General features: G+C 44.5%; 1 protein-coding gene across 4 annotated transcripts in view; it reads right to left on the bottom strand.

Annotated features, from left to right (window-relative positions):
* mapkbp1 (mitogen-activated protein kinase binding protein 1) overlaps positions 1 to 13,932 on the bottom strand; it is a 352,050-nt gene that overhangs the window by 37,939 nt on the left and 300,179 nt on the right. For all 4 annotated transcript variants that reach the window (XR_010964161.1, XR_010964160.1, XM_067991220.1 and 1 more), the window contains exons 18-21: positions 7,851 to 7,914; positions 7,415 to 7,540; positions 2,835 to 2,983; positions 1,016 to 1,080 (exon numbers count right to left, since the gene is read on the bottom strand). Coding sequence is in view for 2 of the 4 variants with exons in the window: in XM_067991220.1 (XP_067847321.1) it covers positions 1,016 to 1,080; positions 2,835 to 2,983; positions 7,415 to 7,540; positions 7,851 to 7,914 (404 nt within the window). In the remaining 2 variants the exon portion in view is untranslated. The remainder of the gene's footprint in view (positions 1 to 1,015; positions 1,081 to 2,834; positions 2,984 to 7,414; positions 7,541 to 7,850; positions 7,915 to 13,932) is intronic.

Here is a 13,932-nt window from a genome sequence, read left to right on the forward strand (position 1 = left end):
GTATGGACATGCGCCTAAATGTTAGACATTCAGACCAGTGTATCCAAAAGAATGCCAATAGCAAGGCCCTAAATTTGAAACGGGGGGACTGGGTGGCACGGTTGGTTTACACGCCTGCATTTCTGGGTCAATCTAGTCCAGACTGATGAAATGAAAGCTTCTCTAGCTGCTGTCAAGGTCCTATGTGAAATGAGTTTGGACAATCTCAACCTCATCGCTAATGGATGTGGACCCAGGCACCCCACCCCTACACTGGCAATCTTACTCAAACAGCGCACAAGGATGGGTCGGGGTGGGAAATGGAAATGTCACACTGGCGGTGGTGGAGTGGCAATTTTAGAAATGGGCAGATTGTACATCATATATTGGGTTTATTTTTTAGGAGAATCTGGCAATTTATTAAGCATGGTATTAATACTTAAAAACATGGACTATATATCAATGAGGATTAAGCACCGTATGTAATGGGGACTGTATATGAATGTGGATTATATATGAGTTGGGATTAAACAGTTTGTATATGTCAGTGAAAGATATGTTGATGGTGACAAAGTAGAATGCACCACATTTAATCCTCATTCATACCGTAGCCTCCAAAAATTACGGCATAAACAATATGTCCAAATATACCCTCAATTAGCCACAGCCAAAATGTGGGCATTCTCTTGCTTCCAAAAATATCAGTATACCCTTCACTATATCCCTGCCCACTGGTACAATAAGAGGTTAAGGCACAAAGTTGGGTCAGTTTAAAGGGAGCTTAGTTCAGCAAATGGCTGTGCTCGCTATACACTGGGTGCCTGAAATGCAAAACATTGCTAAAATCCCTCATGTTGAGGAGCGCAAACATTCATTAAAACGCATGCACCGCTCATGATTGCTTCATCCAAGACTAGTGCCCATGAGAGGTGTGAAACAAGGCCCCAAGTCACTGCATCAGTCGACAATGTGCATGTGACGTGTCCAATTGTTTCCTGAGCTGAAGTTTGTGAGTGCATATTTAATGCGGATTTACCTTCCTATTCTCCCAGTGGTACAGGCTCTTCACACTCCCGGTGTACTGTATGGCTTTGGCGATATCTGCAATGAACACAAAGGATCAAACACTTTCCTCTGAAGCATTATCTGAGTCGTTTCATATCAAGTAGCACCATACCTCCCAGACGCAGTCAATATTGGCAAACTGGGACCCTGCTTTCCTTAAACAGCATGGTGCAGTAATCTCTACAGGTACACTTGAAACTATACAAATGATCATTTTATACTGAAGTTTATAACTTTACTGTAGGATTTCATACGGCATCATAGCTCTACCGGCAGGCAATGGACTCCCATTACCTGGTCATTCTGCAGGTGTTGGGACTCCCATTGCTCAGTATCACTATTGGCACAGAGTTGGTCTCCCTTTGCTCAGTGACACTAATGGTACAGCGTGGATTCCCTGTGCTCAGAGAAACTAATGGTACAATGTTGGACTCCCTTTGCTCAGAGACACTAATGGTACAATGTTGGACTCACTGTGCTCAGAGACACTAATGGTACAATGTTGGACTCCCTTTGCTCAGTGACACTAATGGTACAATGTTGGACTCCCTGTGCTCAGAGACACTAATGGTACAATGTTGGACTCCCTTTGCTCAGTGACACTAATGGTACAATGTTGGACTCCCTTTGCTCAGAGACACTAATGGTACAGTGTTGGACTCCCTTTGCTCAGTGACACTAATGGTACAATGTTGGATTCCCTTTGCTCAGAGACACTAATGGTACAGTGTTGGACTCCTATTGCTCAGTATCACTAATGGTACAGTGTTGGACTCCCATTGCTCAGTATCACTAATGGTACAGTGTTGGACTCCCATTGCTCAGTATCACTAATGGTACAGTGTTGGACTCCCATTGCTCAGTATCACTAATGGTACAGTGTTGCACTCCCATTGCTCAGTATCACTAATGGTACAGTGTTGGACGCCCTTTGCTCAGAGACACTAATGGTACAGTGTTGGACTCCCATTGCTCAGTATCACGAATGGTACAATGTTGGACTCCCATTGCTCAGTATCACTAATGGTACAATGTTGGATTCCCGTTGCTCAGTATCACTAATGGTACAGTGTTGCACTCCCATTGCTCAGTATCATTAATGGTACAGTGTTGGACTCCCATTGCTCAGTATCACTAATGGTACAGTGTTGGACTCCCATTGCTCAGTATCATTAATGGTACAGTGTTGGACTCCCATTGCTCAGTATCATTAATAGTACAGTGTTGGACTCCCATTGCTCAGTGACACTAATGGTACAGTGTTGGACTCCCATTGCTCAGTATCATTAATGGTACAGTGTTGGGTCTCCCATTGCTCTTTATCTGTAATAGTACAGTGTTGAACTCCCATTACCTGGTATCTATAGTTGTAGAACAGTGGACTCTGCTCCTTGCTATGCTAGGTGCAATGCTCAATGCTCTGCTGGTAGTGCTTTAAAACCTTGTTGTCTAATTGCTCTAGAGGTAGAGCACTAGGCCGTTGTTGCATGACATCTCTAGCATCAGTTGCAAGTAACCTTCTGTCCATGAAGAATGGATACTTGGGTGAGGGATTGGACGACAGCCAGTGTCCACAGAACTGTACCCCATGATTAGTCAAAGGATCTGGAGATGGACAGATCCCGTCAACAGATTGTCACACAGCTCCATCATTGTTTACATCTTGTACTATAATGCAAGCTTTTCAACAAACACAGAGCTGGTGAAAAGGCTCAAGTGCACTGGCTCTGTCCCCACGATTCCCCCTCCCATCTCCATTGGAGAACAGGCAACTAACTGTATGGACCTACCATTACCCCCATCTGTGATGCCTCGTTTTGGTGTGATGTGTGTGGAAGCATCACAGTGACATCCCTCCTCCTCATTTCCATCTTCCTCAGCTTCCTTCTCACTGTCTGAGGACATGGCAGCCTGAGCAGCAACATCAAATGTGTCCCGTCTGGGGGGAAAGAAACTTTGATGAATGTAATGATCTGGAATAAACAGCTTTAACATCACAAAGAAAAAGGGAGAGAAAGATAAAGGGGGAGAGTGAGATAGAGAGAGATAAAGGGGAGAGAGATAGAACGATAAAAAGAGAGATAAAAGATGGGAGAGAGACAGAGATAGCACTAGAGACAGATATAGTGAGATCAAAAGGAGTTATTAGTCCCATTTTTCAAAACATAACACATTATTCAGACTTTACAGCTCCCTGTGTAACACACTGTTCAGTAGATAATGTTCCCCCCGTGTAACACACTGTTCAGTAGATACAGCTCCCACTGTGTAACACACTGTTCAGTAGATACAGTTCCCCCTGTGTAACACACTGTTCAGTAGATACAGTTCCCCCCGTGTAACACACAGTTCAGTAGATAAAGTTCCCCTCGTGTAACACACTGTTCAGTAGATACAGTTCCCCCCATGTAACACACTGTTCAGTAGATACAGTTCCCCCTGTGTAACACACTGTTCAGTGGATACAGTTCCCCCTGTGTAACACACTGTTCAGTGGATACAGTTCCCCCCGTGTAACACACAGTTCAGTAGATAAAGTTCCCCTCGTGTAACACACTGTTCAGTAGATACAGTTCCCCCTGTGTAACACACTGTTCAGTAGATACAGTTCCCCCTGTGTAACACACTGTTCAGTGGATACAGTTCCCCCATGTAACACACTGTTCAGTGGATACAGTTCCCCCTGTGTAACACACTGTTCAGTAGATACAGTTCCCCCCCGTGTAACACACTGTTCAGTGGATACAGTTCCCCCGTGTAACACACTGTTCAGTGGATACAGTTCCCCCTGTGTAACACACTGTTCAGTAGATACAGTTCCCCCTGTGTAACACACTGTTCAGTAGATACAGTTCCCCCTGTGTAACACACTGTTCAGTAGATACAGTTCCCCCGTGTAACACACTGTTCAGTGGATACAGTTCCCCCTGTGTAACACACTGTTCAGTAGATACAGTTCCCCCTGTGTAACACACTGTTCAGTAGATACAGTTCCCCCTGTGTAACACACTGTTCAGTAGATACAGTTCCCCCTGTGTAACACACTGTTCAGTAGATACAGTTCCCCCCGTGTAACACACTGTTCAGTAGATACAGTTCCCCCTGTGTAACACACTGTTCAGTAGATACAGTTCCCCCTGTGTAACATACTGTTCAGTAGATACAGTTCCCCCCGTGTAACACACTGTTCAGTAGATACAGTTCCCCCCGTGTAACACACTGTTCAGTAGATACAGTTCCCCCTGTGTAACACACTGTTCAGTAGATACAGTTCCCCCTGTGTAACACACTGTTCAGTAGATACAGTTCCCCCCGTGTAACACACTGTTCAGTAGATACAGTTCCCCCTGTGTAACACACTGTTCAGTAGATACAGTTCCCCCCGTGTAACACACTGTTCAGTAGATACAGTTCCCCCCGTGTAACACACTGTTCAGTAGATACAGTTCCCCCTGTGTAACACACTGTTCAGTAGATACAGTTCCCCCTGTGTAACACACTGTTCAGTAGATACAGTTCCCCCCGTGTAACACACTGTTCAGTAGATACAGTTCCCCCCGTGTAACACACTGTTCAGTAGATACAGTTCCCCCTGTGTAACACACTGTTCAGTAGATACAGTTCCCCCTGTGTAACATACTGTTCAGTAGATACAGTTCCCCCTGTGTAACACACTGTTCAGTAGATACAGTTCCCCCTGTGTAACATACTGTTCAGTAGATACAGTTCCCCCTGTGTAACACACTGTTCAGTAGATACAGTTCCCCCTGTGTAACACACTGTTCAGTAGATACAGTTCCCCCCGTGTAACACACTGTTCAGTAGATACAGTTCCCCCTGTGTAACACACTGTTCAGTAGATACAGTTCCCCCTGTGTAACACACTGTTCAGTAGATACAGTTCCCCCCGTGTAACACACTGTTCAGTAGATACAGTTCCCCCTGTGTAACACACTGTTCAGTAGATACAGTTCCCCCTGTGTAACACACTGTTCAGTAGATACAGTTCCCCCTGTGTAACACACTGTTCAGTAGATACAGTTCCCCCCGTGTAACACACTGTTCAGTAGATACAGTTCCCCCTGTGTAACACACTGTTCAGTAGATACAGTTCCCCCTGTGTAACACACTGTTCAGTAGATACAGTTCCCCCCGTGTAACACACTGTTCAGTAGATACAGTTCCCCCTGTGTAACACACTGTTCAGTAGATACAGTTCCCCCTGTGTAACACACTGTTCAGTAGATACAGTTCCCCCTGTGTAACACACTGTTCAGTAGATACAGTTCCCCCTGTGTAACACACTGTTCAGTAGATACAGTTCCCCCTGTGTAACACACTGTTCAGTCGATACAGTTCCCCCTGTGTAACACACTGTTCAGTAGATACAGTTCCCCCTGTGTAACACACTGTTCAGTAGATACAGTTCCAGGTGAAACGGCTCTACCTCAACACCAGCTCTCCAAACTGCTCCCCTGCCTGTGTTTTCAGACTTCTTGTTCGACATCCAGTCCTGGATGAGCCGCACTTTCAGTTTTCCTCCAGTAAACAACGGGAAGTCCGAAGTTATTGTCTTCACCCCCCCCAATGAACTCAGTTCCCTCGCCACTGATTCCATCCCCCTTCCTGGCCACTGTCTCAGGTTTAAGTCCATCGGTTCACAAACTCGCCGTCCTGTTTGACCCCGAGCTGGCCTTTCGACCCCACATCCTCTCCAACACAAAGACCGCCTACTTCCACCTTCATAATATCTCATGTCTCCAGCCCTGCCTCAGCTCATCTGCTGTTGAAACCCTCATCCATGCGTTTGTCACCTCTAGACTCGACTATTCCAATGTTCTCCTGGCTAGCCTCTCATCTTCCACCCTCCATAAACTTGAACTCATCCAAAACTCTGCTGTCCGTATCCTAGCTTGCACCAAGTCCCATTCACCCATCACCCCCGTGTTCACTGACCTACATTGGCTCCCGGTCCAGCAATGCCTTCTATTTAAAATTCTCATCTCGTGTTCAAATCCTTCAATGGCTTCGCCCCTCCCTATCGCTGTAATCTCCTCCGGTCCCACAATCTTCAGGAACTCTGCATTCCTCCAACTCTGGCCCCTTGTGCATCCCCCACTCCCTTCTCCCCACCATTGGTGGCCATGCCTTCAGCTGCCTAAGCACGAAGCTCTGGAATTCCCTCCTTAAACCACTCCACCTCTCACTCCTCCTTTACAATCCTCCTTAAAACCATCTCTTTGACCAAGCTTTTAGTCACCTGTCCTCATACCTCCTTCTTTGGTTCGGTGTCAATTTTTGTCTGATTACGTTTCTGTGAAGCGTCTAGGGACATTTTTCTATGTTAAAGGCGCCATATAGAGTTCCCACCACTTATACCGCCCATGGTTATTGCAAGAACTGTTTATACCGGCCAACTAGTAGTAGCCATTGCCATTCCCATAGACGTCAATTACAAAGGCACCGCTTATACCGATTTAAAAGCTCCGGTTATTTCGGGCAAAGTCAGGTCTTCAAGCAGCGTTAGTTAGCTCTTCGATCTCATTAAAGTGTGATTACCTTGGCTACTTATGTTTGAGTCTGTTAATCGGCCCCCAGGGTTAAAGTGCCCTTTCTTAAACCTGAGGTTTTACTGCCCACCTCTTATAGCGGACAAACCACGTTAGCACCAATGTGCCCGCTGTAAGCGGTGGGAATCTTAATCTCCGTTAATAAGTTGCTGTTGCAGAAGGTTCATCAGAGGAGATAAAAGCTGCCCAACTGGTCTAAGTCAGTGTTTATGCTCCACACGAGCCTCCTCCCTCCCTACTTCATCTCACCCTATCAGCATAACCTTTTATTCCTTTCTCCCTCATGTGTTTATCTAGCTTCCCCTTAAATGCATCTATGCTATTCACCTCAACTACTCCTTGTGGGAGCGAGTTCCAAATTCTCACCACTCTCTGGGTAAAGAAGTTTCTCCTGAATTCCCCATTGGATTTAATGGTGATTATCTTATATTTATAGCTTCTAGTTTTGGTCTCCCCACAAGTGGAAACATCTTCTCCACATCTACCCTATCAAACCCTCTCATGATTTTAAAGACCTCTATCAGGTCACTCCTCAGTCTTCTCTTTTCTAGAGAAAAGAGCCCCAGCCTGTTTAGTCTTTCCTGATAAAACTGAGAGGTTATACCAATTTGATATTTGAGGTCAGTTGAAGGAACTGGATTTTACAAATTGGCCTTAGTCCTTGAATTCGTAGTTGCAAATTGCTGAAAGTTATCAGCGGTTAATAAATAGCTGCATCACCCTTCCACTCTATCTACCCTTCGGGTCCCGCCCCCCCCCGCCTTCCCCTGCACAGCACGGTTTGCTCTTCTTGCACCCACCTGTTCGGGGTGGAATGCATCCGCGGAGGTGTCTTCATTTGCTTTTTCTCCTTCTGCCTGGTCTCGGCCAGCCTCTGCCTCATGTTAATTGTCAGCTCTGAGCTTAGCCGCCAGATGAATATGCAGCTGTGAGGAACGGAGACAGATCGGACCACAGTCAAATCCAGAGCAGCACATGGGATAATACCACAAACCGAGAATTTCCACTTCATCCCTTACCCACTGGCAATGATAATGGGAATGGATTCAATTCTCTCATTATACAATCCACATCTTTCACACTATGAACACTAACATATATGTATAGTAGAGAGAGGGAGCGCGAGAGAGTGTGAGAGAGAGCGAGAGAGAGAGAGGCAAGAGAGGAGATGCGTTGTAATAGGAACAGAGGGAACTCCAAGCTGTGTATTGTAATGCAGATCGGAAAAACACATACCTGTCTCCCGACACAGAGATTAGATGTTTGCAGTCGTTGCTGAATTTCATTCCTGTAACAACCTCTGGGAAGAAAGACACAATCATTGTCGAACCAGTGTGAGTTAGTGAGAGTCATCCTGAGTCATGTGTAGGTGCTTTAACAATCTTTCTATTATGCAAATTACTTGGAACTGACTGGCTAAAAGTGGATGTTCATAAACCAGCAATGAATGGGAACTAAACAGATACAGGATGTGACTCGGGGACAGCAAGTAGAAAAGCTGCCAATGAGAAACTACTAACAACTCATGAAAACAATGAATCAAACATAAGTAGTCATCAAAAACAACCAATAAAAGAATGGAGGAACTGAACCAATCAAATCGCCCCAAAAATCTGGTAGTATTGGTTAGAACTGCCACCTTGATTATTTCCCTGACTGCAAATTTACTGTTAAAAGTAACACTTATGATTTAAGAATCCCATAATAATTGAACAATTTGAAATAAAATGCTTAGTCCTTGTGTGTCCTTGTGTTGCGAGTCTGGCTCAATTTGGAGTTTGAATCATTGCGTTGGGCTTTGCTCAACATTCTTTTGGTAACTGCCTTGGGTCCTTCTTATTAGCTGTTGTCAATTACGACAAGCCCTTGCCCTTTTCATTTTGGCTCCAGATCTTTCCCTTCTGACCCTGGTGAACACTCATTGAGCTTGCCAGGACTTGCTGCTTTCTGTGGGTGTGTTTAGCGGGTGAGTTGAGATGTAGACTGTTTGTTCCTCTGGTTACTCGTCTGTCAAGCCAATGAATTCTCTGCCGCTGCCTCACTCCCCAACGGGCCTTGGCCATTGCCCACTCCTCGCTGTGTGCCTTGCATGTCCATCATGCACTTCTCTCACTTCTAGAACTCAGGCTTGCTCTTGAGCTTCATACTTGCACTTCCTCCTCCTCCTCTGCTGCTGCCATTCAATTGCCCGACTCCTGCACTCTCTGTCTGTGGCGCACTACTTCAGAAATCTGCCTGCACAATGGCAGGGAGTGATGCTCGGACTATCCCTGCGAACAGCAGTGACAGCGCACGTAAGAACAGTGGAGTTGAGGTTGAAGATCAGCCATGATCTTATTGAATCTTATCAGCCATTCAATCAGATCATGGCTGATCTTCAACCTCAACTCCACTTTCCTGCCCAATCCCCATATCCCTTGATTCCCTTAGAGTCCAAAAATCTATTGATCTCAGCCCTGAATATATTCAACGACTCAGCATCCACAGCCCTCAGGGGTAGAGAATTCCAAATATTCACAACCCTTTGAGTAAAGAAATTCCTCCTCATCTCAGTCCTAAATGGCCGACCCCTTATCCTGAGACTCTGCCCCCTAGTTCTGGACTCTCCTGCCAGGGGCAACAGCCTCTCAGCATCTACCCTGTTAAGCCCTCTCAGAATCTTATATGTTTCAATGAGATCACCTCTCGTTCTTCTGAATTCCAGAGAGTATAGGCCAATTCTACTCAATGTCTCCTCATAGAACAACCCTCTCATCCCAGGAATCAATCTAGTGAACCTTCGTTGCACAATCTGTAAGGCAAGTATATCCTTCCTTAAGTAAGGAGACCAAAACTGTACACGGTACTCCAGGTATGGTCTCATCAAAGCCCTGTACAATTGCAGCAAGACTTCCTTACTCTTATGCTCCAACCTCCTTGCATTAAAGACCAACATACCATTTACCTTCCAAATTGCTTGCTGATCTTGCATGTCACGTTTTTGTGTTTCATGTACAAGGACACCTGAATCCCTCTCAATACCAACATTTAATAGTTTCTCACCATTTAAAAGATATTCTGTTTTTCTATTCTTCCGACCAAAGCGAATAACCTCACCTTTCCCCACTCACTTTAACCTGTCTATATCCCTTTGCTGACTCTGTGTCCTCCTCACAGCTTACTTTCCCACCTAGCTTTGTATCGTCAGCAAACTTGGATACACCACACTTGGTCCCTTCATCTATGTCATTAATATAGATTGTAAATAACTGAGGTCCAAGCACCGATCCTTGCGGCACCCCACTAGTTACAATCTGCCATTCTGAAAGTCCCTACTCTCTGTTTCTGTCCGTTATCCAATCCTTTATCCATGCTAATATATTACCCCCAACCCCAAGAGCCCTTATCTTGTGTAACAACCTTTTGTGTGGCACCTTACTGAATTCCTTTTGAAAATCCAAATATACGACATCCACTGGTTCCCCTTTATCTACCCTGCTAGTTACATCCTCAAACAACTCCTGTAGATTTGTCAAACATGATCTCCCTTTCATAAAACAATGTTGACTCTGCCTAATCACATTATGATTTTCTAAGTGCCCCATTACCACGTCCTTAATAATAGATTCCAGCATTTTCCTGATTACTGATGTCAAGTTAACTGGCCTGTAGGTCACTGTTTTTTCTCTCCCTCCTTTCTTGAATAGCGGGGTTACATTTGCTATCTTCCAATCCACGGGGACCGTTCTAGAATCTAGGGAATTTTGGAAGATCACAACCAATGTATCTACTATCTCTGCAGCCACCTCTTTTAGAACCCTAGGATGTAGGCCATCAGATCCAGGGGATTTGTCGGCTTTTAGTCCCATTAATTTTTCCAGTACTTTTTCTTTACTAATATTAATTACTTTAAGTTCTTCACTCTCATTAGACCCTTAGTTCCCCACTATTTCTGGTATTTTTTTGTGTCTTCCATTGTGAAGACAGATACAAAATATTTGTTTAACGTCTCTGCCATTTTCTCATTCCCCATTATAATTTCTCCTGTCTCAGCCTCTAAGGGACCCACGTTTACTTTTGCTACTCTCTTCCTTTTTACATACTTGTAGAAGTTCTCACAATCTGTTTTTCTATTTTTTGCTAGTTTACTCTCATATTCTATTTTCTCCCTCTTTATATCAATTTTTTGGTCATTCTTTGATGGTTTCTAAAACTCTCCCAATCCTCAGGCTTACTACTCTTCTTGGCAACATTATAAGCCTCTTCTTTTAATCTAATACTATCCTTAACTTCTTTAGTTTGTCATGGATGGATCACTTTTCCCCTGAGTTTTTATTCCTCAATGGAATGTATATTTGTTGAGAATTATGAAATATTTCTTTAAATGTTCGCCGTTGCTTATCTACTGTCATATCTTTTAATCTAATTTCCCAATCAACCTTAGCCAACTCGCCTCTCATACCTATGTAATTGGCTCTGTTTAAGTTTAAGACTAGTTTTGGACTTAAGTACATCACTCTTGAACTCAATATGAAATTCTATCATATTATGATCACTCTTCCCCAGAGGATCCCTTACTATTTACTAATTAACCCTGTCTCATTACACAAGACAAGATCTAAAATAGCCTGTTCCCTGGTTGGTCCCACGATGTAGTGTTTCAGGAAACTGTTTTGAAAACATTCCATGAACTTGTCCTTCAAACTACTTTTGCCAATTTGATTTGCCCAATCTCGATGAAGATTAAAGTCCCCCACGATTATTGCATTACCTTTGTTACAAGCTCCCATTATTTTCTGATTAATACTGTCCAATGGTATAACTACTGTTAGGGGGCCTATAAACTACTCCCACCAGTGTTTTCAGCCCCTTGTTATTTCTTATCTCCACCCATACTGATTCTACTTCCTGATCTTCCAAGCCAAGATCCTTTCTCAATACTGTCCTTATGTCATCCTTTATTATCAGGGCTACACCCACCCCCACCCTCCAACCCCCACCACCCCCCCTTTTTCCACTTTGCCTATCTTTTCGAAAAGTCAAGTACCCTGGAATATTTTGTTCCCAACCTCAGTCACCTTGCAACTACATCTCAGTAATGGCTACTAGATCAGACCATTTATCTCCAGTTGTGCTATTAATTCGACCATCTTGTTCCGAATGCTTCGTGCATTCAGATAAAGCACCTTTAATTTTACCTTTTTACTATTTTTCCCTGATTTGACCTTATTCACTGTTGCACTATTGCCGTTACACTCTCTGTCTCTTCCTGACACACTCTGCTTATCTTTACCCAAATCGCTACACTGCTCTACAGCCTTGACTTTTCTCTTTAGATTTATAAATTTACCCTTACCTGAACCCTCCGCCCATCTCTTTAGTTGAAAGCCCTATTTACCGCCCTAGTTATTCGTCAAGTGTCAAGCCCCAAACGTCGAGCGGCACCAATGCAGACATGGCAAACTGGCATTACTTTCTCTCCATTTGCTACACAGCCAGCCACTGTGATGTTCCTCTCAGCTCCGTGCTCCAAGCTCCACAAATAACGCTATAAGTATTTATAATAAACGCACACACTCTGTTTATTATATAACTCGTAGGTTTGGAGTTTGCTCCCCATTTGCGTCGTTACACATGGAACCTGGGCGCAAACAAGTTACGTGGCTTAAAAGATCGCGTAATTTAAGGCGTGAGTTACATTCGTAACTATGATACGCCCATGTCTCCTCGATCTTTTACGTCCATCCATCAAACATCTGCCTGAACGAATCTCCGCCCACCAAACTGGCCACGCCCCCCAACTCTCAAACGCGAGTTTCCTCCAATTGTGTTTCTTCAATGGGGTCTTCACAGTGCGACCAGAATTTCAGGTGCGACAGGAAAGAAAGTCATTCTTCTGATCTTTCAATTGCAATGTTTTTTAGTCTTTTTTAAAATTTATCCTCACTGAGACCGACTCTGTATTTTCTGTTTCTTTTAATGCATTTTTCTGGCAAAGTATAATGTCACATTAATGTTGAAAAGCTTCCCCGATTGTAGGATTTTTAATATGCTGTGCCTGATGTGCATGAATGATGGATAAATGAGTTGAAAATTTTAATTCAAAGAAGTATACTGGTGTGGGTTTGATGTTTCCTTGGGCCCCGATTGTTTACACTGACTTATGCCAATTTACGCCCATTTTGAGTTCGGGCGTATTGTAATGATATTTGGTCATTTTTCGACATTGGCAAAATGGGCGCAATTTCCAGGTTGTGTTCATGGAGGAAACTCCAGGCCAACATTGGTGTCCAATACTGTGTGGAGTTAAGATACACATCAGCCACTGCATGGCGGAATAGGCTCGAGGGGCTGAATGGCCTCCTCCTGTTCCGATGTGGTCCCTTATTGCTGCAGCACCCTATTCCTGCCTTCAGATGGCGACAAAGCAGTACGAAGCGGCCAGCAACAAAGAGGAGCGATGAGCTGCCTGCCCTCAGTAATGAGGCTCACAGAGCTCAGAAAGGGGCAATCAGGTCCTACGTCGAAGTTACATCACTACTTCGACCGAATAGGCGTAACAATGCCAGGTGTTTAGAAGGACCTTGAGCGTCAGGCAACCATCGCAGCCCTGTACAATTAAACAGTAAATTATCACGGACTGTTTCATCGATTCTGTGCAAATCAGTTTTCACGGTCAGATGCAAAGTTCTGTTCATTTGTGCAGCAGGGAATCAATCACCGTCACATGATGTTCACAGTACAGCAAGCCTGATTTATTAACCCAATGTCACACAAAGCTCCCTTTGCGACTTCCTCATTTTAAGTTCCATCTCATACTTGACCCCGGTGACTAACACATAGTTACTTCTCCTGCTGTTCAAGCTTCTAATTTGAGTTTTCTCCTCCCCTCCCAAAGGCGCCAATTTGCCACCGTTTGCTTCTGCAGATGCCGGCTGTTCTCCAGTACTCCTCCCAAGCAGCTAATCTTCACGTGTGACCCTCGGCAGGGGGTTTCAGCAGGCTCTCCAATCACAGGCAGCATCATAGTTAAGCTCAACCCTGTCCTTACCTAATGTTCAGGCGTCCCAGCAGGAGGCAGGGGATAGCGATCAGCAGCAGGAACCCAGGCTGACTTCTCTCATTGCCCTGCCCAGACCCGAGGCCCAATGCAGCGTCCTGTACCAACACTACAGCTAAGCGCGTGGATCAGGGATTGAACCTGCAGCCTTCATGGTCTGTGTGACTCATGAGAGAAAGTCATAGGAGGAGCAGGTCCTTCATCTAGAGGCATCTTAAATGAAACAAGCTGCATTGGGTGGGGGGGAGGAATTCCCTTGACGATTTAACTGAAGTCGGA

The sequence above is a fragment of the Heptranchias perlo genome, chromosome 10 (assembly GCF_035084215.1).
Source record: "Heptranchias perlo isolate sHepPer1 chromosome 10, sHepPer1.hap1, whole genome shotgun sequence".
Taxonomy (NCBI): domain Eukaryota; kingdom Metazoa; phylum Chordata; class Chondrichthyes; order Hexanchiformes; family Hexanchidae; genus Heptranchias; species Heptranchias perlo.